This window comes from Bison bison, unplaced genomic scaffold (genome assembly GCF_000754665.1).
Source record: "Bison bison bison isolate TAMUID 2011002044 unplaced genomic scaffold, Bison_UMD1.0 scf7180017864066, whole genome shotgun sequence".
Classification (NCBI taxonomy): Eukaryota; Metazoa; Chordata; class Mammalia; order Artiodactyla; family Bovidae; genus Bison; species Bison bison.
Genome location: NW_011494638.1, coordinates 6,543,949 through 6,569,880, shown reverse-complemented (window position 1 = coordinate 6,569,880; position 25,932 = coordinate 6,543,949). Strand labels below are relative to the sequence as shown.

Here is a 25,932-nt window from a genome sequence, read left to right as displayed (position 1 = left end):
ACTGGGTAAGTGAGAAAAGGGAAACAAACACAACAGCAACAAAAACGAGCCTTGCTGGCAGCCAGACCATGATATTCCCAACTGAACATAGACAGTGCCCTCAACACAGAAGCAACATGCTACAAAAACCCTCTGCATCTGTGTTTGCAGCAGGACAGAAAGGAGGCCACTCTGACTCCAAAAACGTGACCAGACAGTGCCTGCTTCTAGCTAACAAGGAGTGACTGCTGCTCCTGTAGCAATGCCAGTTTTAGCCTCACCTGCTGGAATGTTGTTGCTTAAATTAAGCACTAATGATTTCACAACGATTAATTAGATTAAGATACCGGATAGCTGAATGATCCCCTCCCCTTTGGACAGAGTCCCACTGAGAACGGCTACTACCGTGCCGCACTGGTGGTGCCGTGGTGAGCACAGCTGCCTTCTGGAATTCCCCAGCTTCCCCAGCCTTTCTGTAGTCTCACCCAGCACAAGCCCAGATTTTCTAAGAAGCCCCTCTCAACTCCTCATGTAGGGATGCTCTCGAGTTTTCTGGAGTATGTCTTCCCTAGCTGCAGTAAACCAGATAATCTTAACTTTAATCTGATTCCAAGTGTGTTCCCTGTAGCCTTTGGCTGGTGAATCTTTACATCTGTAAAATGGGCATAATGATACCTGCCCAGGATATTGTGTGAATCAAGTGATACCATGTAGGTAGGAAGAAGATTTTTTTTTTAATGAGTATTTTCTTATTTATTTGGCTGCACTGGGTCTTAGTTGAGGCTTGTGGGATCTAGTTTGCTGACCGGGGATTGAACCTGGGTCTCCTGAGTTGGGAGTGTGGAGTCTTAGCCATTGGATCACAAGGGAAGTCCCAGGAGTGAGTTTTTAATGTTGAAATTGCTGTAGGTCTAAAAACTAGTGTGATGTGGAATTTGCAGATGGTTCTCTTTTGAGACTCAGAAAAAGGTATTATACTTTTTAAATTGTAGGTTCCTATTCAAGGTTCTATGATGTGTACCCGCCTCGGTTTCATTGGTGTAGATCTCTCCTACCATTTAGTGCTTAGGAATAGCAATTAACACGTAAACTTCAAACAGACTTGCCCATGGGTAAGTCTGAGTGTTGGTCGGCCTCAGTCAGGTGAGGTTGCAGAGCCTGTAACTTCTGAGCCCCACCCCTGTCTTTTCCTGCTGATAACATGGCTTTCCATCAGGGAGTGGCTAGAATTTTAGCCAGGCTGTGAGACAGAGCCATCCACCCAGCAGGAAAGGCAGCCAGTGACCGAGTCCCTCCCCTTTCCAAATACCAACTTCAGTGGCAGCCCCACTGCCTCCAGAGCGAGGGCCAAACTCATTAGTGTGCCCTCTGAGGCCCTCACCTCCGACCACTTCTTTTGTGCCCTACCCTGAGCTATAGCAACTGTCTGTGTGCACGTACTCAGTTTATATTTAAGAATGTGTGTATGCTCAGTCACTTTAGTCACTTCAGTCGTGCTGGACTCTTTATGACCCTATAGACTGTAGCCCGCCAGGCTCCTCTGTCCATGGGATTCTCCAGGCAAGAATACTGGAGTGGGTTGTCATGCCCTTCTCCAGGGGATCTTCCTGACCCAAGGATTGAACCTGCATCTCCTGCCATTACAGGCGGATTCTTTACCTCTGAGCCACCGGGGAAGCCCAGCAAACATCTCAGGGATTCCCAATTTCATTTTATGTTTTCAAGTCTCCAAGACTGGCTAATGCTTTTCCTTCTGCTTGCTATATCCTTCTACTTCTCCTTCAAGGCTCAACTCAAATATCACTTCCTCTATAAAGCCTCCTCTGCTAACCTTTCCTGCCTTGTGATGTTTCCTATCTAATTGTGCACTTATCACACCATGTTGAAATTATACCTCTCCCAATCTCTAATACACACAGTTGTAGGGGACTTCAGATTTCATCAGCTGGGAAGCTCCTTGATGAATGGAAGTGTGCTTTTTCATTTTTGTATCCTCAGGAACACCTTTTTATACAGACCATGGGGCCTGGTACACAGTAGGAGGTTAATAAATGCTGTAGTTTGTTGTTGATCTTGTTATATTTCAGAAGAAGTATGTTGTTTTCACTCTTTTGGTCTCTCTTGGGACAAGGAGGCTGGAACATTTGTCACTGGAAAGTTTTTTGCGGTCACGGAAAGGCCAGTCCTAGTCAACTAGGATTATCACAGACTCTGCCCAACTCATGGTAATGCCCAGCTCATAGGAAAAGAATTTTCTTGATCCTATTTTCAGGCCTGCCAAAGCATGCTTTACTATGTATGGTTAATTCATTATTGCTACTAGTATTTTTCTACCAATTACAACTAAATCTCAACTTGGGAATTTCTTTTTTCAATTAAAGAACCACTGCCTTTTCAGCATGATGATATTTTATTCTGGAGGACTAAATTGTCACGAATATTTAATGGTTTTATATTATTTGGAATATGGCTACTCTTGGGCTTCCCTGGTGGCTCAGATGATAAAGAATCTGCCCAGAAAGCGGGAGACTGGGGTTCCATCCCTGGATCGGGAAGATTCCCTGGAGAAGGGAATGGGTATCCACTCCAGTATTCTTGCCGGGAGAATTCCATGGAGAGAGGAGCCTGGCAGGCCACAGTCCATGAGGTCACAAAGAGTTAGACACAGCTGAGCAGCTAACACTCATACTCTCCCTTGAGGAAGGTCAATATTCGGGATCATGAACACTGATATCCCTCCATTTACCCGCTGCAGGATACTGAGAAATGAAAACCAGTTTTGCCCCAGGGTTTGCATTGTTTCTGAGGGAAGAACTTTAAGCCAGGAAGTCAGGAGACCTAGGTTCAAGTCAAGTTACTGTTTTGCCATTAACTGTCCATTTTTGTTTTTCAGTGGTTCTCAATGTGTAGTCCCCAGACCTGAAGCAACACCTGGGACCTTTAGAAATGCAAATTCCTGGATCCACCCCAGGCTCACTGAGTCAGGAACTTGCTAACAAATTTAATAGAATTCATTTATTTTATAAATAAATGAGATTTAATAAAATCATATTTTAATAGACTTCTAGTGCACACTAAGGTTTGCGTCTGACTAGTCAAATCACTTTGCTTTATCATTTTGATATAAATTTTTAAATTATTCAAATAATTCAAGCAAAATAGTATATACAAACTACAACATTACATAAAATTTGGAAGACAGAAATTTAGGTGTAAACTCAACTGAAGTGTGAACATGTTTGTTCCTTTTCTTTAGTAATTTGTTTTCCTCAAATACACATGTTTCCATGGAATTGTAATCAGAAGACACACACAATTAGGTATGGTACTTTTGTCCCACTTAGTCTTGGAATGAAAATATTCAGTGTGCCACTTTTGCATCATCATAAGCAGGGGTCCTCAACCTCTGGGCCGCAGACTGGTACCTCCTGTCTGATCAGCGGCGACATTAGATTAGAATAGTGCGCAATAAATGTCTATGCTTGAATCATCCCGAAACCATCTCCTCCCACCCCAGTCCGTGAAAAGCTGTCTTCCACGAAGCTGGTCCCTGGTGACATAAAAGGTTGGGGACCACTGGTTATAAGAACTATTTTTAGTAGTTCCACAATACGTTTTCTAAAAGCTGTGCCAAAGCGTACCTCGCCAGGACCTGAAGGTGAACTGGCACACATGGAGGAGAAAGTGCTGGGGCAGACAAGGAGGCCTCCCGTTCTCTGTACTTCCTCCCCTCTCCCCCCAGATCCCGCAGAAACATCGAAACTATGAGTGTTTCTGGAAATAGTCATAAGCAGAGAGGAAAGCGACGTCAGTCAGTAGCCTTGAGTTTTCCAGAGGTATCCAGAAACACAGGTTTTCTCTTACCTAAATCCTTTCCTGAAACCCTGAGGCTGCCAAGACGTCACCACGCTACCTTGTGGCAGCATCCAAGAATGACACCTTCTCTTGAGAAGTACGGCTGCCCCCGGACCTGAATCCAGGTCCTAAGCCAAGTGCCTGAGTGTCAGCAGCTGGGGCACCTGCTGTCTACCTTAACAGAGACACCCCACTCTCCGCAGGACTAGCTGGGCTCTGACCCTGGGGCTAGAGTCTGGCCAGGATCCTCAGCATGTCTGGCAGGGGTTCAGATGTTTTACCTGCTCCTGGCCAGCCCCCTGCCCTAGTGGGCTGGACTGCAATCCCTGGCTGACAGAGCCTCACTCTAAAACGAACACTCTTCTAAGAACCAGCATACAGCTATGAGAAATGCTGTGCCTCATGTCCTACGTGGACCTGAGGGATGTCAGAGACACCCCAGGCTGAGGTCAACGTGGTCACGTGCCCTTGGAGAATGTAAGTGGAACTGCTCAGCTGTGTCTTGTGCACCAGGCCTAATATCGGGCAAGCCTCTGCCCCAGCCCTGCTTCTCCTTCCCCTCCCCCTGCTGACTCATCTGCAGGGACACAGCATGCCTCATAGCAGTGTGGCAGCTGGTATGGAAAACAGGGCAGTGGTGGGAATCTTGTTCACCTGGCCCAGAATTAAATGTGGCTTCAAGTCCTGAGCCCCTTGTGAAAGGCGAGCAGGGTAGGAGATGGCTTGTGGTCCTGTCTCCCCAAACTTCTCCTCTCTGGGTACCATGCCCTCAGGAGGGCTCCAGACTGGCTCAGCCACAGGGCAGGAAGTCTGGCAGTGTGGTGGGAGGGGCTCTCGCAGAGGGCAGGCAAGATTTCACAAGAGTTCTATGGACTGACTTTCTGCTGATTCTACTTTTCATGCACTCGCCTGGGTGACTTCCATCTCTGGATCCCACCTCGGATGTTACTCGTGAATGACCTTTCCTGCAGTTGTGGAGGCCTGTTAGGAGTTTGCAGGCCCCACTGGGGATGTAATTCTGGGCTTCTCGAGCTTGTGGGGATGGGTGGACGTGGTCTCTCGAGGGACAGCAAATCCAGGACAGATCTAATTGCTGCTAATCAGGTTGTTTTTCAATTTTTTTCTTTTACATGTAAATACTTAAAACACACACGCATACAGATTCCATGGCCTTAAAAGTCTTTATCGATCTTTACATATACTTTTAATCCCTAGTGATATACAAGTATAAGAATTTTTTTTATCGTAGTTGTGATTCAATATATAATTTATTTAGTCCTGTTTTCTCCCACACTTTATCGCATATAAAATTTCCTCATACTTGTTTTTAAAAGCTACAAGACCAATTGTTATGTAACCTTTTGGAGGTCACCGATCTCTTTGATAATGTGCCACTGTAAGTGCCTAAGTGTTAGCAGTAAGGCTTTTATTTCAGATTCCCATCATTACTGCTCCACAAATTTCCTGGCACTTTCAGTAGTAGGTATTCAACACAATGCTTGTTTAAAGGAGGACTTAGTAATAGCTGGCTGCTCCCTCCTTGATGGTTTATTGTTGGGCATTCAAATTGTTTCTAGTTTTTGACAGTTGTGATGCACTGCTGCTGTCAACTCCTTCCTATAGTTTTTTTCTCCTTCCCAGAAGGCCTGTTTTTGGAAGATGTTTGGGCTTGGAAAACATGTATGCTTTATTGTCTCTGTGCCTTTGCTTATGCACAAGGAAAGCCTCCTCCTTGTTTGTCCAGATTCTATCCTGCAAGACTCTGCTCACATGCTGACTCCTCCCAGAAGCCTTTCGTCTACCTGTACTTGGAAGTGAGCGCTGTTGTAACAAATTACCATAGAGTGGGTGGCTTGTAACCAATAGAAACTTATTTCTCACATTTCTGGAGGCCAGAAGTCTGAGATCAGGGTTCCAGCATGTTGGGGTTCTGGTAAAAACCCTTTTCCAGGTTTCCTCATATGGTAGAGAGAGAGCCAGTGGGTTCTCTGAGGTCTCTTTTAGAAGGAGCCCATTTACAAGGGCTCCACCCTCACGACTGAATCACCTCCCAAAGTCCCTACCTCCTAAGATGCCATCCTGTTGGGGGTTAGGATCTCAACATATGAATTTTGTGGGGGACACAAACACTCACCCCTTTGTACTCCTCTCCAGTGGTACTCATCACATTTTATGATCCAATTGAAAAAAAATTTATATATACATCTTATCTCCTTTATTAGACTATGTTATACCTTATATATGTGAAACCCAGAACGGATCATTTTAATACCATTTGTTCTATAAGAACTATTTTCAGTTATATGCATGCAAAAATCAGTAATAATCACTATTTTCTTGATTTGTTATTTAGTTTTAAAACAACAATTAAAAAAAAAATACATTTCCACTTTAAAGATGCACAAATCCATTACAGATATTTCCTGGAAGAACCCAAATTTTTACTTCCCAAACAAAATATTACACCTCACAGCTCACTGTAAAACCTGTTTTACGTTTTAAACCCAAAAGTCTAAGTGGTCACACAGGATAACAGAATTGAAGTCAGATTCTATTTCTTTGTTTTTTTAATTAGTATGATATCATTTTTAATTTTAAATCTACCATTTCTATTTAAAGGCAAGAACAAGCAATAAATACCATGGAATTTGGGACGTAAGATGACAAAGTAAGTTGGGAGGTTACTGAACAATTAGTTGCAATGAGCATACGTTGTGGTCAATGATCATCAGGGATCAACTGTGTAACCGGGAGGTCTCCAAATTGACATTAGCAGAGAACATATATTCAAGGAGAAGTGATATAGAACTGTGATCATTTGAAGTTTTTGTATATATTAAGAAAACCCAATAGTAACCATAGCAGTTGTTTACAACTCTGACCAAAAAAACTATTTTGGAGGGGGTGTTAATTTTTACCACCGGCATTATTTAGAATCGTGATGATGAGAAGAAGTTTTTATTACTGTCACATTCTCTATGGATGATGGCCCCCTTATTGCCCTCTGGCAGTGCAGGCAGCTCCTGTCTTCCTCAGGAAGGTCCACCTGATTCGTCAGCAAGCTTGTGGGGAGCAGGGGTGGCTGTGCAGTCCACGTTGTACAGTGTCTGCTGCACAAACAAAGCAGTTCTGAGTGAGGACCTTGGCGGGACCTCTAAGGTTGAACTGCCTTTCTCTATACTGAGGCCGGTTTTCTTTGTGTAGTCCAGACAAAGTAACATTTCACAACAAATTCAATACAGAAACAGATGAAAAAGCCCAGCCCTTTCTATCAAGACAAACATGAAAAAAGTAGCAAAATTTCTTTGTGACCCAGTGTCACTCTTCTGACTCATTTTTCGTTGTTCTTTGGCAAATACCAGATATTCCTCACAGTATCGTGTTTCATATGCTAAATGGGATGAGTTTGTTGTTATTCAAAACATTAAAAACTATTCTCCATTTTAGTCTCTAATACGGTAAATACTGATAGCTGTGTTTCACATAAAAAAGATCTCTTTGGAATTGTGACTAATTTTTGAGAGTGTAATGGGACCTTTTGGGAAGTTGAGCATTGCTGTACTACAGCACTGTTTTCAATATGGCAGATGCCTATGTACACTTGTTAAATGAGTGAGGGACTGATGGATGGGATGTGCAGGCTGCAGTGGGAATTGCAGGGAGGGGCCAGGCTCCTGAGGCAGTGCTGGTGGATATCACTGGGCAGTGGAGGCTGCCACGGTCTAGGAGCACTGGCTACCATTTAAGCAGTGTTGGCCTCAGGAGTGGGGTCTGGGGATGAGGGTAATGGAGGCTCTGTGTCCTAGGGTCTTCGGGATGCTCACTGTATCTTCTTTCCCTTGGCGTTGGTGGACAGGAATTACCCAATATTCCTCTCCTGGGAGAGGAACTGAGCAGAATGGATTTCTAGGGATCTATGGCTGCTAAACCATGAGGTGAGAGCACAGTGGCCAGAAGCCTATAGCGTTAAGCAGACAGATCCAGTCTAGGGACCTCTTGCTCCTCTTGTGGGATCTCCGGCAAGTTGTTTTTCTGCTGTCTGACTCCACCACAAGGGGAAGGTGGGGTGAAATATTTGTGCAGTGTCTGGCATACACTGGGTGTACAAGACATTAGTGGGTCCATTAGCAATGCCATCAATAAGAAGAAGAAGAAGTAAGCTGGGAGGTCTGGGGTTAAGGAGGAAGGATCCCACGGGAGTTCTTCCTGGTATATCGAAACTTGGTCCTGAATAATTCATTGCCATGGGGGCTGTCCTGTCCACTGTAGCATGATTAGCAACATCCCTGGCTTCTAAGCCCTACTTGCCAATAGCACTGTCTCCCTGGTTCTGACAGCCAAAAACATCACCTGGGGGGCAGTTTGGAAACTATCCTACAAGGCATAGATACTCAACCTTCTAGGGCTCCGTTGTGGGGTGCCTGCTTGCCTGCAGTGCCCCAAGAAGAGAAAGACGTCACACCAGCCTAGTGCACACAGATCTGACTCACTCCCTGCAGAAAAAAATTCTGCCAAGATGTTCTGCTCTCAAGGAAACAAAAGGCTTCCTGTCTCTGATCCTTTTCTCTGAAGAACCTTCCTGCTAATGGAAACTTCCCTCAGCGTTTGGCACGCCGGGACCCTGGGGAAGCAGTAGCTGACCAGCACAGGTTTTGCTGAGGGAAATGTGGCTAATACCCAGCAACCCGGGGGGAGGCTGTCCTGCCTTGCATCCTTAGCCTTGACTCTAATGGCGTCCAACCCCCAAGTCACTACTGAAACATCTGGTCCGATCAGAAGCAGAACAAATAAACCAAAGGCGGTATATTCATACAGCAGGATGCTACAGTGACCTGAGTGAATGTGTCATACCACATGCAACTGCACGGATGGCTCACCAACATAATGTTGAGTGAAAGAAGCCCGGAATAAAAAGAGCGCATATTATATGCAACCATGACCAAAAAGCTCCAGAAAGTCAAAATAATCTATGTTAAGGTTCCAGGGATGTGTGTGCAAGGGAGGCTTCTGGGATGCTGGCTTAGGTTGTGAAAATTCATTGAGCACTTTATGATATAGGTATTTTTTGAGATATATGTTATGCTTCGATAAGAAAAACATTCTGGGCCAAGGGGCAGGAAAGGCCCTTCACCAACATCCTTGTGAACACAGGGAGGAAAAATCATGAACAATTCTGCCTGCACAGCTCTAAGTTATTATTAATATTTTTGGACTCAGTTTTGTAAGTGAGACGATGTATGCAAAATAACTAACCTGGTAGTTGACATATAAAATGCTCAATGAATGGTAATAATTACTACTGCTAATAAGTTGTTAACTGACCTAATATACAAAATAATAATTAAATACAAAGAATAGCCTTTTTTTCTTAAAGGAGAAAAAAAATGTTCTGGAGTTTTCAGGTATGTCTTTGGGTTTGGAGCTCTCTCCAAGCATAGTCTTAGAGGAAAGAAAAACCAGTAACCAACACAAAAATAAAGTCCCAAAGCCCTGTCTCATTTGGCCAAAGTATTCAGTTCACTTCAGATCCATCATTTATTGATCGAATGCACTCTTTAGCCAGGAACCTGTGATCCACCTGCCTAATCAAGCATTTGGATCACCTTGACCATCAACCTATGAATTTCCAGAACAAACAGGTATGACTGCTTAGTCTCAGAGTAAAACTTTGACAGAAAAAGTGAGGTTTAGAAAATGTGCAATGATAGCACCATGTTCAACCTGACTGGAAAGAAGATTCTATAAATTCCTCTCTTCTGAGAAAGCCAGCAATTAGACAACCTCAGCAAGATAGAAGGTTTCATTACAAGCTGTTCTCTTCAACTGCAAATTAGACACCAAATTAACTCTCAGGAAGATCTGAGACTCTTTCAGATTATTTGCCACCAAAGAAGTCTTAGCCTGACTATTTCTTAATCAGATATGAGAGACACTTCATCGCTTTGAGAAGACTTCTACTCCTAGAGCGGTTTCCTAAAATTTAAATTTCAGAATTTTAGGAAACACCTACAGCTACACGTCCCTATGACCTGTGATGCCGATCATAGAATCACCTAATACACTGTGAAGCAAACTCTATCTGACAGAGTCAAAAGGCTTGGATTCACTGCAACGTCCATTTAAAGAAGAAAGTCCATGCCCATCTCTGGAGAAAAGGCAGGCACTTACCTGGTCCCAGGCTTTGTCCATGGGCACTTGATTGGATCAAGATGCAGTAAAACAAGAAGATAGAGACACACAGGGGATTTTCCATTTCTGTTTCACCTGGGGTCCGAGGTCCTCTTGCTAATTTCTGAAGCTAAAGAGACCAGATTGCCTATTGATACTTTGTTAGGGAAGACTGTCCATTAATAATTAACCTTTTAAACATGTTCTCTAGTGTTCAGACTCTTTCTTTCCTACACCCAACCCCCAAATCTAAATCTGCCTCATACAAAAAAAGAGAATAAGGTTGATTTACAGAAGTATTTTTTATCCTGGTACATTTTGAAAATAAAATATCTTGTCATGTATTCTTGCCTTCCAGAGCCAAGGTCACAGTTCTAAATGCATCGGTTTGAAGTTAATATGTTTGGAAATTCTGTCAAAGGTCAGGGATAGGTGGCTTCCACAGAGTTGCCTAAGTCCCTCTCTGACAGCACTGCAAAGGGGATACAGGCAGTGGTATTTCAAATGCAGACTAAACTCAAAGAGAAAGGAAAGGACTCTGCTATGAGGAGAGCCCCCATGGGGTCTGTTTTCTGTTGAGTTTAGCGAAACTACTGGTCCTGTGGTTAAAGAGTGACGGGCAAAATTTCTATAACTGAAAGGGGCAGAAAACCTCTAATGTCAGTGTAAAAAGGAGTTGGTAAAGAAGCAAAGATGCAGAACTGGATGCTTTTGCTGGGGGCTGCTTTGAAAAATGAGTAAGCACACTCTTTCCTCCTTTGTATTAATGGATGCTCTAACAGTGTAGAGGACTGGGAAGTAAAGCCACTTGGTGAAACCAGACAGGGGAAATGCTACCATGTGATTCTCATGTAATACTCCTTGGTAAACTTTATTCATTTTTTTCAACTTTTAAAAAAATACCTATCAATGCCAGGCACTGTTCTAGTACTTGGGATAAACAAGTGAACAAAACAGACCAAGATTCCAGTCCTTGTGGTATTTATATACCATTGGAGATGGGAGAAGTCAGATAAGAGACAATGGATATAATACATAAGAGATTTATGTAGATTGGCAGAATACCATCTGAGTGACAGGAGAAGGAAAAGTATGGCTGAGTTCAGGGGGCTGGAGAAGGTAGTGATTTTAAATAGAATGGTTAGGGTGAGCCTTGTTGGAAAGTTGAGTTCTGAGCAAGATTTTGAGGGAGTTGCCCCTGTGGACATGTTGAGGAGGAGAGCGTCAGGTAGTTAGAATAGCCAGTGCAGCCAGTGCAAGGGCCCTGAAGTAGGAGCATGCCTGGAATGTTCCAGGAACAACAAGGAGGCCGGTGACTAGGGAAACATCATTAAAAGGACTTTGGCTTTTATACTGTGAGACATGGGGACTCACTCTGAGCAGAAGAGTGATATGATTTGTATAATATTTGTAAAAGATCATTCTAGTTTATAAGACTAGGAACAGATTACTAGCAAACTAGGATGCAAGTGGTGAGATCTGCTAGGAGGCTATTACAGTGATCCAGCGAGAGTGATGGCGCCTTAGTTCAGCATGGTCAAAGTGGAATTGGGGAGTGATGGACGGATGGTAGATGTGTTTTGAGGGTAGATGCAACAGGATTTCCTGACTACTGGGGTGAAGAGAAAGAAGAGTTGAAGATGACTTCAAGGGTTTTGGTCTGAGCTGGTGGGACAGTGGTGTTGATATTAGCTGACACGGGAAAGGCTGTGAGTGGAGCAGAGTTGGTGGTAGAAGATAAAAAATTCAGTTTTGGCTAGGTGGAGTCTGAGATGCCTCTTAGACATCCAAGTTGAAATGTTGGGTAGGTATTTAGCTAACTTGATGATCACTGCCTGGATGAAACAAACTGAGCAGGACTTTCATTTGGTCCTATTAGTTTGGACAGACTGACCCCAGGGCAAAGCTTAAGACTGTGCTGTCTGGTGGCTGCACTTCCTTCTGGAGGTCTATGGCATGGAGACCTTCTAGTTGGATGCATGATTCCTGAGCAGAGGCTTCTGTGCTGGCTTTTTGGCTGGCTCCATCCTACCTGCACTGTTAAGCAGAATCTGAAGGTTCCACTTTACTAATTTCCCAGAAAGCTGGAACCTAGAACAGCTGACTATCTACTTGGCTCCTCTCCCCTAGGCCCACCTCATCTCTTGTCTTCTGGGTACTGCTAGGAACCAACTCCACTCCCGACCTCACTCTGCAGATTAACTTACCAAGACACTGGTGAATCCACGTGCCTCCAAGATCCTGGGTCTTCTACCAACTAGCTGTGCACAGTGTTACTTAACCTTCTTGAGTTCCATCTCTTCGTCTGTAAAATAAGAGAACATGAGCCAGAGATAATATTTTGAGATATCAATAATATATTTCTTCCAAACTCTCCCTCACACCCTCCCTCTCACCTAAGAAGAGTAAAGTAGACAGAAGTCTATAATCTTAGTCTTCCTAAAGCTTCAGTTCAGTTCAGTAGCTCAGTTGTGTCTGACTATTTGTGACCCCATGAACCGTAGCACACCAGGCCTCCCTGTCCATCACCAACTCCCAGAGTTTAGCCAAACTCATGTCCATTGAGTTGGTGATGCCATCCCATCATCTCATCCTCTGTCGTCCCCTTCTCCTCCCGCCCTCAATATTTCCCAGCATTAGGGTCTTTTCCAATGAGTCAGCTCTTCACATCAAGTGGCCAAAGTGTTGGAGTTTCAGCTTCAACATCAATCCTTCCAATGAACACCCAGGACTGATCTCTTTTAGGATGGACTGGTTGGATCTCCTTGCAGTCCAAGGGACGTTCAAGAGTCTTCTCCAACACCACAGTTCAAAAGCATCAATTCTTTGGTGCTCAGCTTTCTTTATAGTCCAATTCTCACATACATACATGACTACTGGAAAAACCATAGCTTTGACTAGATGGACCTTTGTTGACAAAGTAATGTCTCTGCTTTTTAATAGGCTGTCTAGGTTTATCATAGTTTTTCTTCCAAGGAGCAAGGGTCTTTTAATTTCATGGCTGCAGTCACCATCTGAAGTGATTTTGGAGCCCCCCAAAATAAAGTCAGCCACTGTTTCCACTGTTTCCCCATCTATTTGCCATGAAGTGATGGGACCGGATGCCATGATCTTAGTATCCTGAATGTTGAACTTTAAGCCAACTTTTTCACTCTCCTCTTTCACTTTCATCAAGAGGCTCTTTAGTTCTTCTTCACTTTCTGCCATAAGGGTGGTGTCATCTGCATATCTGAGGTTATTGATATTTCTCCCGGCAATCTTGATTCCAGCTTGTGCTTCATACAGCCCAGCATTTCTCGTGATGTGTTCTGCATATAAGTTAAATAAGCCGGGTGACAATATACAGCCTTGATGTACTCCTTTCCCTATTTGGAACCAGTCTGTTCCATGTCTAGTCCTAAAGCTTAGGACCTAGCCTAAGTGAATTCTAAGCAACAAAGGCAAGCAAAAGGCTAAGAATGTTTTAAAGGGATGTGAAGGGAGAAAGAATATTCCTACCTTCCTATCACTAGAGAGAGAGTCTCTTGGACTTTGTAAGTAGATTGGGGAAAGGGAGATTTGTCTAGAGTGCAGAGGGGACAGTACATTGCTTCCAGAAGGTGGTAAGAACTCAAAGAGGAAATGGTGTGAGTTTGTCAGCCAGGGGGCAAAATATACCCCTGTGCCTGGTATAGGTTGGGAGTAGCAGTGAGCTACCAGTGACAACAGGTCATGAAGATGGGGAGGATGGGGGTCATCTGTGTGGACTGATGGGATAGGACCAGGTGCTCACCCCAACTCCAGGCCTTGGTATTGTGTCTGACCTAGAACTGGTGGTAGGTGGGATTGGGGTGAGAAAGAATCCAGGAGGGCTGGAAAAATAGGAGCTTGAAATTACAATTCGGGTGGGTTACAGAAAGCAAAGCTATTTCTTCTACATCAGAATCTGTGGACTGAGAGTCACACCTCTGCAAGCACAGGTATGTCATGAGTATTAGAGATTTATATGTGAAGTGCCCAGCCAAGTGCTGAGTTTATAGTAGTGTGTGTGCTCAGCCGCTCAGCTGTGTCTGACTCTTTGTGACCCCAGGGACTGTAACCTGCCAGGCTCCTCTCTCCATGGGATTTCCCAGACAAGAATACTGGAGTGGGTTGCCATTTCCTTTTCCAGGGAACCTTCTTGACCCAGGGATTGAACCACTGTCTCCTGCCTTGGCGGGCAGATTTTTACTATTGAGCCACCTGGGAAGCCTCAGTTCATAGTAGAGGTTCAATAAATTACAGTGGCTTGTTTGGGAAGCAGTCAAGGCATTGGAATCAGACAGATCTAGGTTCAGGTCCCTGGCCTATTGCTTACTAACTGGGTAACCTGGGGCAAGACATTAGCATTCCAAGATTTCGATTTTTTCATCTGTGTAGTGGGACTAAGCATATTTACTTGATCAGATTAAAGGAGAGGTAAACCCTAGGACTTCCCTGGTGGCTCAGACGGTAGAGTGTCTGTCTACAATGCGGGAGACCTGGGTTCGATCCCTGGGTTGGGAAGATCCCCTGGAGAAGGAAATGGCAATCCACTCCAGTACTCTTGCCTGGGAAATCCCATGGACAGAGGAGCCTGGTAGGCTACAGTCCATGGGGTCACAAAGAGTCGGACACGACTGAGCGACTTTACTTTCACTTTCAAACCCTAGGCAGTCTTTGCCAAGCAGGAAATAATACATAGCAGCTATTGTTATTTTTATTGTTTTAATAAAGAACATGGGGTGTTCTTTAAACAGTCATGAGGGTGTCCAGGAGGTAGGTACCAGCAAGATCACAGGATTAAAATTTTAGCAGAAAATTAAAAGGGGAGGAAAACAGAAGGGTCTGGATCAGTGGTTCCAAAATATGATTGAGGGTTGGAATCAGAGTTAGCCTGAGAACTTAGGAAATGGAAAAACTTCAGGCCCCTCCCATGAAAAAGTAAAGAAGAACATCCAGGGCTGGGGCCTGGACCATCTTAATTTTAAACAAGTTCTTCAGATTGTTCTTGCTCACCCAAAGTTTGAGAACCATTGCCTCAGAGTGGTGCTTAAGAGATCTGTTGGGTAGGAAGAAGAAAGTAATAGATCTTTCTAATTTTTCTCATATCACTTATTATAGGCTGAATGCTTTTGTCCCCCACAAATTAGTACATGAAACCTGGCCCCAGGGTGATGGTAGATATACAGGACCTTTGGTAGGTGATGGTCTTGATGGCAGAGCCCTCAGGAATGGGATCACCGCTCACATGAAAGGCATGCCAGGCAGATCCCATGAGCCTTCCTCCGTGTGAGGTTACAGTGTGAAAATATGGCTATCTATGAGGCCCTCATCAGACATCACATCTGCTAGTGCCTTGATCTTGGACTTCCCAGCCTCCAAAGCTGTGAGAAATACATTTCTGTTTTTTATAAACCACCCAGCCTATGGTATTCTATTATAGCAGTCAAATGGACCAACATATCACCTTTGAACATTTTGTTTGTGTAAATATAATGCTTATTATACATTTACACTATATCATTTGTATATAGCACTATGTAATATATTGTTATTGTTTAGTTGCTAAGTTGTGTCCGACTTTTTGTGACCCCATGGACTGTAGCCCTCGGCTTCTTTGTCCATGGGATTTCCCAGACAAGAATACTGGAGTGGATTGCCATCTCCTTCTCCAGGGGAATCTTCTTGACCCAGGGATCGAGCCTGGGTTTCCTGCATTGGCAGGTAGATTCTTAATCACTCAGTCACAAGGGAAGCTCATGTAATATATTAGTGCTATATAATTTATAAGCAGATAAATATTCATATACTTGGGAGAGCACCCCAGAAAGCCCAGCAGTCCATGGGAGACCCTTCACTTCCCAAGAGCTGAAAAGGGGAGCAGGCTAGATCCCATGGAGCCTGAAGCCTCCAGAGAGTTATCAGCATTGTGCATAGTGGTAGAGCCCAGCGCTTACTTTGTTTTGCAAGCCTCAGTCTAAAATAATAATGATCTTACAGTTAGATCCCTAAAAGTTGCTCAGTATTTGCTTTCTTTTAATTTGAAGAGCTTCTTGAAGAAATGGAGATTTCAAGAGGATGGGTATTAATGACCTGAATGTAACTTTCCTTTTAGTGTAATGGTGATAAGAAAGTTATTCAGAAGGAAAAATATTTTACATAGATAAAGAGAGCTAGAGGAGGGAGAAACCATGGTATCAGGTAAAAATCTCTAATGAGAGAAGCAGGGTTTTCTATTCTGAATCAGATTTTCTTGCTTTTATCATCAGACACTGGGATACCTGAGAATGGTAGTCTCTTTGTAGAATTAGAGGGAAAAATAATCAAAACAGTAAGTTTTGGATTGGTGCTATTATTTCCCTCACTTCATAGTTGAGATTTAAGAGGTTAAGAACTAGGACAAAACCATACTTTATCAGTGAAAGGCTGACAGCAGGGAAATCAAGACCACCCGAATCCAGGATCACTTTTCTCAACCACAAGCCCTTAATCCCTGGACTTTCTTAGCCCCACACTGAACTTTCTTTCTTCAGCATTATTCCACTTCCAAGATTAAATTTATGAAATCTGTAGGATCATGTCATTGGAAAATGACCACCTCTGTTACACCTGCTCAAGCTTTTATTGATCCAGCTTGATCTGTATGGACATTTTTGTACCATTAGGGATCGAAACTGAGCAGGACCCTGTGGGGCTTCTGGGCATGGAAGACTTTCTGCGTCCCCCATTCCTTATTTGTAGGAAACAGACTTCAGCCTCCATGACCTTCCCTGAGTTCTGAAAGGCAGATTTGAACAGTAATAAAGGAAGGGACTCTTGCCTGGAAAATCCCATTGGCGGAGGAGCCTGGTAGGCTTCAGTCCATGGGGTCACTAAGAGTCGGACACGACTGAGTGTCTTCACTTTCACTTTTCACTTTCATGCATTGGAGAAGGAAATGGCAACCCACTCCAGTGTTCTTGCCTGGAGAATCCCAGGGAGAGGGAGCCTGGTGGGCTGCCGTCTACGGGGTCGCACAGAGTCGGACACGACTGAAGCGACTTGGCAGCAGCAGCAGCAGCAAAGGGAGGGGATGCAAAGACAAGAGAGGGAGCAGCCAGGAAACAATAGTGCAGCCTTGGAGTAGGGTCCTGGTTGCACCTCAGTGGATACATACAACAGTAGCTTTAAGCTCTTTATAGAATTAAAACCTCCAGTGGAAGATTTAGCATTCTTCTTCAGAGAAGATCATCAGGGAAGTCAGATTAAAGGAACCAGAGCAGCTCATCAAGAGATTATCTGAGAGCAGTTTAAAGGAGTGCAGGCTTTACCCACATTCTAATCTTATCAACAGAATCATCCTTGAACTGTGGCTATAAAACTCCTCACCAAAACCTCCAGGGTTGGGGACACACAGTTTTTGAGTGCAGGAGCCCTCTGTGTCCACATTTGCCAGGCAAAACAATAAAGCTATTCTTTCCTACTTCACCCAAAACCCTGTCTCTGAGATTCAATTCAGCAACACAGAGGCCAAGTTTTTGGCATCAGAAATATGACCAAAGCAAGTAGGGGCGGTTCTTTGAATTGGCTTGGAACATGTCCTTGTTTGAAGAGGTTGAACTGGAATCTAACCTTTTCCTTATCTATTTTTTTTTTTAAGGCAGGCAAACAAATGAAAGATGAACACAAGATTGCAGATGCTGTTTTAGACTGTTTGAAGTATTTCAAGCATTTCAAGCAGGTGTTTATGCATTCAAGACAATCCTGTTTGCATTGATTAACATTTGAAGATTCACTCTGCATGAGGTCTGCCTCTGGCCAGCTGTGTGACCTTGTGCAAATAATGCAACCCCTCTGTACCTCAGTTTTCTCAGTTGTGAAATGAAAGTGTGAGGGTGGATTGTTATCACATGGAATGTGCTTGGTACAATCAGCTCTCATTTGTAACAAATGAGACAAAAAGTACTTCCTCCATTTTACAAGTGAGGAAGCTGAGACCCTGAGAGTCCTTGTCTGAGGTCACACGTCTCTATGTAGATTGGATCTGAGGACTTCTGGGTCCCTATAAACTCTGATCCTCTCTCATTCCAGAACCTGAACTGAAGAGCTGGGAACAAAGAACTGAGATCTCCTTTTACACTTACTTTTATGTTTCCTGCTCTGGGCTGACCCACTTACTCTCTCAGAATTACAGTTACTGGTTTATGGAACAATTACAGAAAGAAGCACAACAACAAATGAAACCAAAGCTGTCTTTCTTTGTGACTGGATATTCTGGAACCAAGAGTGCACTTTATGATTTTAGTAGTTCCAGTAGAATGGAAAACCCCCCTTTCCTCTGTTTGCATTGTGCTTGGAAGCAAAAGGAAGTAAAGATTTAAGTTGGTTTTGAGCAACTAGGTAGACACGGACCACTGCTGGCTCCTTCAAGTTTGACAAGGGTTTTCTCCCCGTGGGAAAGAGGGTGAGCGTAGAATGAACTCTGTGCCTGCGTCCTGCAGCTGCTTCGGGTGTTGATTGGGCTTGGTGAAGGGTGTCACACTGGGCTCCTAAGGGAGGCCAACTGCGAGCTATGAACTGAATTGGCCGATTGCTGTAAACTAAGGGCATAAGTTGGGAAGTTGGGCCATCAGCACGGCAGCTCCCTTTCCCTGGGGTCCCAGTGAAACCATTTATCTTAGATAGGGACTTGAACCCACGTGGCTGGGACTCAGACCAGCCAAAACCCCACTTGGGACTCGAACCCATGTGGCTGGGACACAAACCCAGCCAAAACCTATGGTATTTGGTTTCAGGACTTAATGAAGCTCAGGTTCTTGATGCCTCATCACAGAAAGAATTCAGTGAGAGACAAAGTGATAGGTAAGAAAGGATTTATTCAGATTCAGAGAGAAGCACACTCCACAGACAGAGTGTGGGCCATCACAGAGGGTGAATACAGTCGTGAAATATGGCGTGGTTAGTTTTTATAAGCTGGGTAATTTCATATGCTAATGAGTGGGAGGATTATTCCAACTATTTTGGGGAGGGGGTGGAGATTTCCAGGATTTGGGCTGCTGCCCAGTCCTTGGTCTTTTAACAGTGCCTTGGAACTGTCATGGCGCCTCTGGGTGTGTCATTTCACTTGCTGCTTGAGGATCAAGGGATAGTCTTGTCTGCCATCCTGGGCCCCATTTGATTCTAATCAGTTAATGTTGTATCCTTGGGCTATGTCATTCTTTCAAAAGTTGTGCCCTGCCCCTGGGGTATCTCTTAGGTCCAAATGGCCCAAGCCTCTCTACAGCAGCCCGTACTTGCCCCATGTCACACAACCATTTCACAGAAGTTTTCTGAGCTTAGCAAATGAAGTTCTTGGCTGCAAGAAGTCAGGAACAGTGATCTGATTCAAGGGCTGCCAATGACTCATCATTTTTCCACATGGTGTCTTACTGTCAAGGTTAGTAATCAATTCCTTGGTAGGTCTAGAAGTCAGGGGTTAATAGTTCAGGGGCCTGGTTCCACATGCCAGAGTCTCTATGTGATTTCACTGAAACCTCAAAATAACCCTATGATGATGCATGTATGATTATGCCCTTTATACAGAGAGGAAAACTGAGACTTAGGGAGGTTACTCAGTCACCCATATCCACACTCTAGTAAGTTGTGGGATGAAAACTGAATTGTGTTTGTTTAACTTCAAAATACACACAACAAAAAGTAGTTTTGCCAAGAGTAGTAGGAATTGGCTATCAGCTCTGTATGAATCTAAGACTTAAAAAATGGGATTGTGTTGTGCTCTTGCACTTCAGATAAAGACAGATTTATTTATGTCTTTTTGGGGAGGGGGTGCAGATAGTTTATTATCATTATTTTAAAAACAAATGTTTTCAAGCCCTTTCTAAGTGGAGGTAGCCTGAAACAGTCCATGAAACATAGCAGAAGATAGAAGTAATGGAGACATTATGGTGGACTTATATAATTTACACAGAGATTAATTTTCCCCAATTGGCAGTAGAGAAAGACCAGCCAAGATGAAGGGACTGGAACCTTTACTCATAAACTTTGGCAAGCACAGAACAAAGTGTTTGACAGGCAATTGTTAGGGTGAGACTATGCTACAAAAGACCTAATTTACACATCATCAATGGTCATCCAGTTATTGAAACCATCTGGGTCAGGTCATGCCTAAGGGTCCTCCAGTACGAAACGATGAGGTGCTTTGACATGCTTTGATAATTCTGTTACGACAAAATTTTTTTAAAAGGTAAAAGCATGACTTTCAGATATAAAATTGAACATATGATAAGTATTTTATTCAACTTATTAATGAGGAAGCTGGTAAGGGTGTTATAACTAGTTCAAAGGAAAAGCTCAGTTCAGTTCAGTTCAGTCACTCAGTCGTGTCCGACTCTTGGCGACCCCATGAATCGCAGCACGCCAGGCTTCCCTGTCCATCACCAACTCCCGGAGTTCATCCAAACCCACGTCCATCGAGTTGGTGATGCCATCCAGCCATCTCATCCTCTGTCGTCCCCTTTTCCTCCCGCCCCCAATCCCTCCCAGCATCAGAACATTTATATCTTAAAATTTATGTGGGCAAATAGAAATGCAGCTAGCTTCCAAAGTCAGTTAAACTTCTACAGGACAGCGTTTTGTACTTCTGTTAGTAATGGCACCCCACTCCAGTTCTCTTGCCTGGAAAATCCCACGGACGGAGGAGCCTGGTGGGCTGCAGTCCATGGGGTCACAAAGAGTCGGACACGCCTGAGCGACTTCCCTTTCACTTAGTTTCCTACAATGTACACAGTTGCAGAATGCCTCAAGGGCAATGGATGCTAGAATCAGATAACATAGGAAGGTTGCGCTGGGTGTGGTCAATGCATAGTTTTCTACTGAAGCACAGTTTTCTCTTACAATTCCTATGTTAAGAAATGATAGAGGAAGTATTTAGCTGCAGAATTTTAAGATAATAGGTTAGTACTCCTTCTGGAGGAAAGGCTATCTCTTATCTCTTTTGATATTTATCTTTTGAGTATCTTTTCTGGACTTCCCTGGTAGCTCTTTTATCTTTTCTGGACTTCCCTGGTGGCTCAGACGGTAAAGCGCCTGTCTACAATGTGGGAGACCCGGGTTCGATCCCTGAGCCAGGAAGATCCCCTGGAGAAGGAAATGGCAATCTACTCCAGTACTATTGCCTGGAAATCCCATGGACAGAGGAGCCTGGTAGGCTACAGTCCATGGGGTCGCAAAGAGTCGGACACGACTGAGCGACTTCACTTTCACTTTCACTTTTCCCTGGTGTCTCAGACAGTAAAGAATCTGCCTGCAATGAAGGAGACCTAGGTTTGATCCCTGGGTGGGGAAGATCCCTTGGAGAAGGAAATGGCGACCAACTCCAGTATCCTTGCCTGGAGAATCCCATGCACAGAGGAGCCTGGCAGGCTACAGTCCATGGAGTTGCAAAGAGTCAGACATGACTGAGCATATTTTGTTATAATAGAGAACTGTATTTCCTTGCTGGCATCTCTACTTTTTTAGCCTCAGTAGCAAGCAAATTATTTAAAATCTTTGTGCCTCAGTTTCCCTACTCTAAAATAGGGACAGTATTGGGGATGAATAAATGGAAATAGTCTGTGAACAGTGCTTAGCACAGTTCCCACCATCCTTATTATTACAGTCTTTCATCATGCTTTTTATTTCTCCTACACTTATATGTTCTTTCCTTTTCTCTTTTTCTGCCCATTTAACTATGATAAAGAATAGGAAAACTATTTATAGTGGTTTTGAAAAATGTATAGATAGGGTTTATGCTTCTTGGTCTTGATTTTGAAAATTAACTACATAAGTTGTTATGTATGCCTTTTAAAAAAAAAACAAAAAACAAAAAAACAAAAGCATTCTCCAAAAAAGTGTTTTCTGAGTGATTTCCACAATCAGTCTTAGAACAGCTAACCCTGAATTTAAATTGAAAAACTCCTTTTCAATTGGCTCCTTTTCTCAGGTTAATGGCCAGAGAAAGCAGGTTCTAGAGTGGGAAAGGCCCCCAGAGGGGTCCTTGCAGGGGTGCCGAGGACAGGACCCACCCCCTGGAGGTTGACTCGTGGGAGTCAGGACTCGGAGCTCTGTGGTTGAGTCTCTCCCTGTCTGACTCTTCAGACCCCAGGGGTCATTTCTGAGGGCCAGAGAGTCTTCCCTGGGGGAGGCACAGCATGTCGCAGGCAAAGAAGAAAATCAACCACACAGCTCTGCCCAGAACAGGTGGTGCAAACCTGCCTTTGGGAAGTTTATTTTTTCCCTTGGGTTGGGTAGAGGAGGGACTCTTTTCAAAGCCCTGGATGTCTCTGGGTCAGAATACCTATGTGGATTTGACCCCATTGTCACCAGCAAAGCCATTAACAAGTCCCGAGAAATAAAAACAGAATCTGGGTAACAAAGTCTACTCTTTCTTTTTTTTTTCTTTTCCTCTGTGCTTAGTCTAGCTTTACTTGCTCAAAGGGGGTCATGTGCAGAGGCCTGGAACCCAGCCCTTCAGACCAGAATCCTTAGTGTGAAATGGCTGTAGTGCCTGACACCTCAGCTCTGGGGTGCATGCAGAGGTGCTGCACACAGCACTGAAATTCAAGACGGTGGCAGTGGTAGGCCGTGTGCAGAGATGCTGCACCTGGGGAGGTGCGCTGCACACCCTGGGCCAGCCTCGCGAGATCCTTGCTCTCGTGAGCTCCTTGCCCCGCCATTGTTGAGGAGATTCCTAGAAAGCAGCCCCCGCTCAGGCTTGTCTGGGACAGCACAGACTCTGCAGCAGGAGCTCTTACTCCTCTGCCTTTCTTTGCTTCTGAACCAAAGTCAATCTCCTTCCACTGGCTTGAATGACACCTGGCAGGAGAACAATTATGGGCCCAACAGGAACGTTCCAATGCCATCAGCCCCAATTTCAGCTCTCATGCCCTGAGAAACTGCCAGTTTATTCAGGTGAGGCCCACAGGTGTCCCCCCCCTTTCCTTAGCAGCTTGAGATTTGCAGAAAACAAGACTCTCCAGTAAGCGCTTGATATGAGTGAACCAGGTTGGGTTAGGATTTTACCTCTAGGTTAATTTCAAGGAAAGGAGAAGGAAAATACTTCTGTGTCTAAGCTTCCTTTGAATGCATGGCTACTGGAGTGATATCCCCAAGAGAGCCATTTTTCAGTCTACAATTCCACTCCTCTATCATTTAATCTGACTGTCAGGCTGAGTGGAGGGCGGGGATTTTGGGAGAGTGAACCATCATATCGATGCCTTAGGAAACAGTGAAGATTAGATCTCCGAGGTCAGCCAGTGTGTAATTGGAATCTCGGGGCTAGGAGAACACAGTCAGATTTACACAGGGCTTCTTGTCTCTAGGGATTCTTTTATTTTTTTTGCTATCATATCATCTCTGATAGAGCAAAACTGCTTGTTTTAGCTCTTGATAGAAAAGTAACTTCCCTTGTCCATTTTTTTACAGGCGATGTATAAACAGGAAGAAAGTGGAAAGCCTGTCATTATGTGTAGCAGTACCCACTTTTGGTTATATGCCACAGAGAGGGATGTGGATTTGAGGGTAGAAGATCTGGGTTTGAGTCCAGTTCTGCCTTGGGTAAGTTATGACTTTACTACAATGAGAATAATGAAAGCTGTGATTCCAACCTCACAAGGTCGTGAAAATGAAGGATGGTAAATATCTAAACATTCTTAAGCAATAAAAGAACCCACATGAAGTAGAGACCCCAGGCTGGGATGTTGAGAAGGTGAGTGTGTTTGTGGAACATAGAAATTTTAGCAGACTTGGGGGTCCAAGCGGTTCTGCTTCCTGACCTCAGAGCAGGATACTTATGGTTACCACAGGGCAGCTAGCAGCCACCAGCAGAGGGAAAGGTCTGGTTCCTAGCAGGTCAGGACTCTCTTAGAAGGCAAAGAGGGAATGCTGAAATGCCCACTCTAAGTGGTTTATGAGTATTGAAGAGGAAGAAATTTTCCTCTACCCTTCTAGGTTCTTCTGGCTGGTCTAAGAATTAAAATGACATGAAGCAGATTAATAGGAGAAAAATGAAACAAAAGTTTAATAACGCTGGAGAGATCCAGGAAAACTGAGTAACTTGCCAAAATGGCCAAAGCCCTTACCTTAAATACCATCTTCAGCTAAAGACACATGAGGATGTTGGGATAGTGGTTTGGGGCTTCAAAGCAGAGGAATGCAATTCACGTGAAGGTTAAAAAAGCAACATTTGTTAAACAGTCATTTACTGGACCATAGAGACAATGGACACAGAATGGACTCTGATCTCTAGTTCCTGCTGAGCTTTCCCACTAGTGCTAACCCATATTCTTTGCAGAGGTCTCTGGTGTTAGCTCTATTCTGGAAACAGGGCACCTATCTAAATTCTTATAGGTAGTTAGGGATAAGGTCACAATTTCTTCCTGAGTCTTTTGGGCTTTGATTGTTTTGAGCTCAAAATAATCTGCCTGCCAAAGAGATGTTTTGGAATGGCAAATTTTGCTCCCCAACATGGGCTTCAGAGAGGAAGGCAAAACATGAATGGGCTACCTTGCAAAAATAATTCCTGCAGACTTAGGAGGTGGGGGTCAAGGGCAGCTGAGATCTAGTGGACTGCAGGAGAACTGAGGGCTACTGCAATGCGGGAAGTACTGGGGACCTCTCCCCTACTCCTTAATGTAAAACCTGACACACTTAGTTATTAACCAGGTGCGTGCATGCTAAATCGCTTCAGTTGTGACTGACTCTTTGTGGCCCTATGGACTGTAGCCAACCAGGCTCCTCTGTCCATGGGATTTCCCAGGCAAGAATACCGGAGTGGGTTACCATGCCCTCCTCCAGTTATTAACATGGTTCAGTTCAGTTCAGTTCAGTCACTCAGTCATGTCCGACTCTTTGCGACCCCATGAATCTCAGCACGCTAGGCCTCCCTGTCCATCACCAACTCCCAGAGTCTACTCAGACTCATGTCCATCAAGTTGGTGACGCCATCTAGCCATCTCACCCTCTGTCATCCCCTTCGCCTCCTGCCCCCAATCCCTCCCAGCATCAGGATCTTTTCCAATGAGTCAACTCTTCGCATGAGGTAAGGAATTAATATTGCAATGAAGCTTGCGTTAGTTGTCTCTCTGACTCTCTTTGCTGGCCCCTCCTGTCTTCACTGCCCCTTCCTTAACTGAATTCTGAGACCCTGAACTGCCTTTATCTACCCCCCCTCCCCCAACCCATTCCCCAGGAAAATTACTGCTTGGGTCTGCTTTCTCCCTGGAGACCCATGAGGAGAGAGGTTGGGTATACAGGTGAGATCCTCTGAGCAATGCATGTGGATGGAAAAGAGAAGATGTCAAGGGGATAAGCTCTGGGAGTTTCAGCATTTAGAAGTCAGGACAGTGAGGAGGGACCTTTCTGCTTTTGCAGAATTATTTCTTAAGAACAAGTTCTTAGTGGTAACATTTCTGGCTAAAGAGTGGGAACAAGAGTCTGTAAATGACTATATGAATTGATTTCTGGACAACTTCACCATCATTGTATATTAGCATTCAACATTTTTTTTTGTTGTTCTTTTAGAATATGTAAATTGTAATCTTCAGAATGCTTTCATTTACATTTCTTTGATTTCTAGTGAGCTCTAACACATTCCCACTGTTTGTCTACTAATTGTATTTCCCTTATGAGAATGGCCCTGTCTTTTACCTATTTGCCTTTTGGAATCTTGACATTTATCTTACAAATTTGAATCAGCTGGCTTTGATAGATCTTAATTCTTTGTAATGTTTGATAAAAATATTTTCCATTTAAAAAAATCTTCAGTAATGCTAATTCTTATAGTGCAATTATTTAAATAGCCTCAAAGCTGAGAAAGTTAAAATTCCCCCAGAGAGGTGGTGGGTGTGTTAGCTGCTTAGTCGTGTCCAACTCTTTGTGACCCCATGGACCTTAGCCCACCAGGCTCCTCCATCC

At 44.0% G+C, this 25,932-nt stretch overlaps 1 protein-coding gene and 1 long non-coding RNA gene across 3 annotated transcripts in view; one reads left to right on the top strand and one right to left on the bottom strand.

The window, feature by feature from the left end:
• LIPC (lipase, hepatic) overlaps positions 1–10,340 on the bottom strand; it is a 163,482-nt gene extending 153,142 nt beyond the window's left edge. Inside the window, exon 1 of one of the 2 annotated variants that reach the window (XM_010836816.1) lies at positions 10,003–10,340. In XM_010836816.1, coding sequence (XP_010835118.1) covers positions 10,003–10,087 — 85 coding nt within the window. In that variant the 5' untranslated portion in view covers positions 10,088–10,340. The remainder of the gene's footprint in view (positions 1–10,002) is intronic. The other variant, XM_010836815.1, reaches the window with a different exon arrangement.
• Positions 1–23,546, top strand: part of LOC104986298 — a 121,343-nt gene extending 97,797 nt beyond the window's left edge. The window contains exon 4 of the long non-coding RNA XR_825019.1: positions 23,443–23,546. This is a non-coding gene — a long non-coding RNA (uncharacterized LOC104986298). The remainder of the gene's footprint in view (positions 1–23,442) is intronic.
• Positions 23,547–25,932: the final 2,386 nt, after the last annotated feature.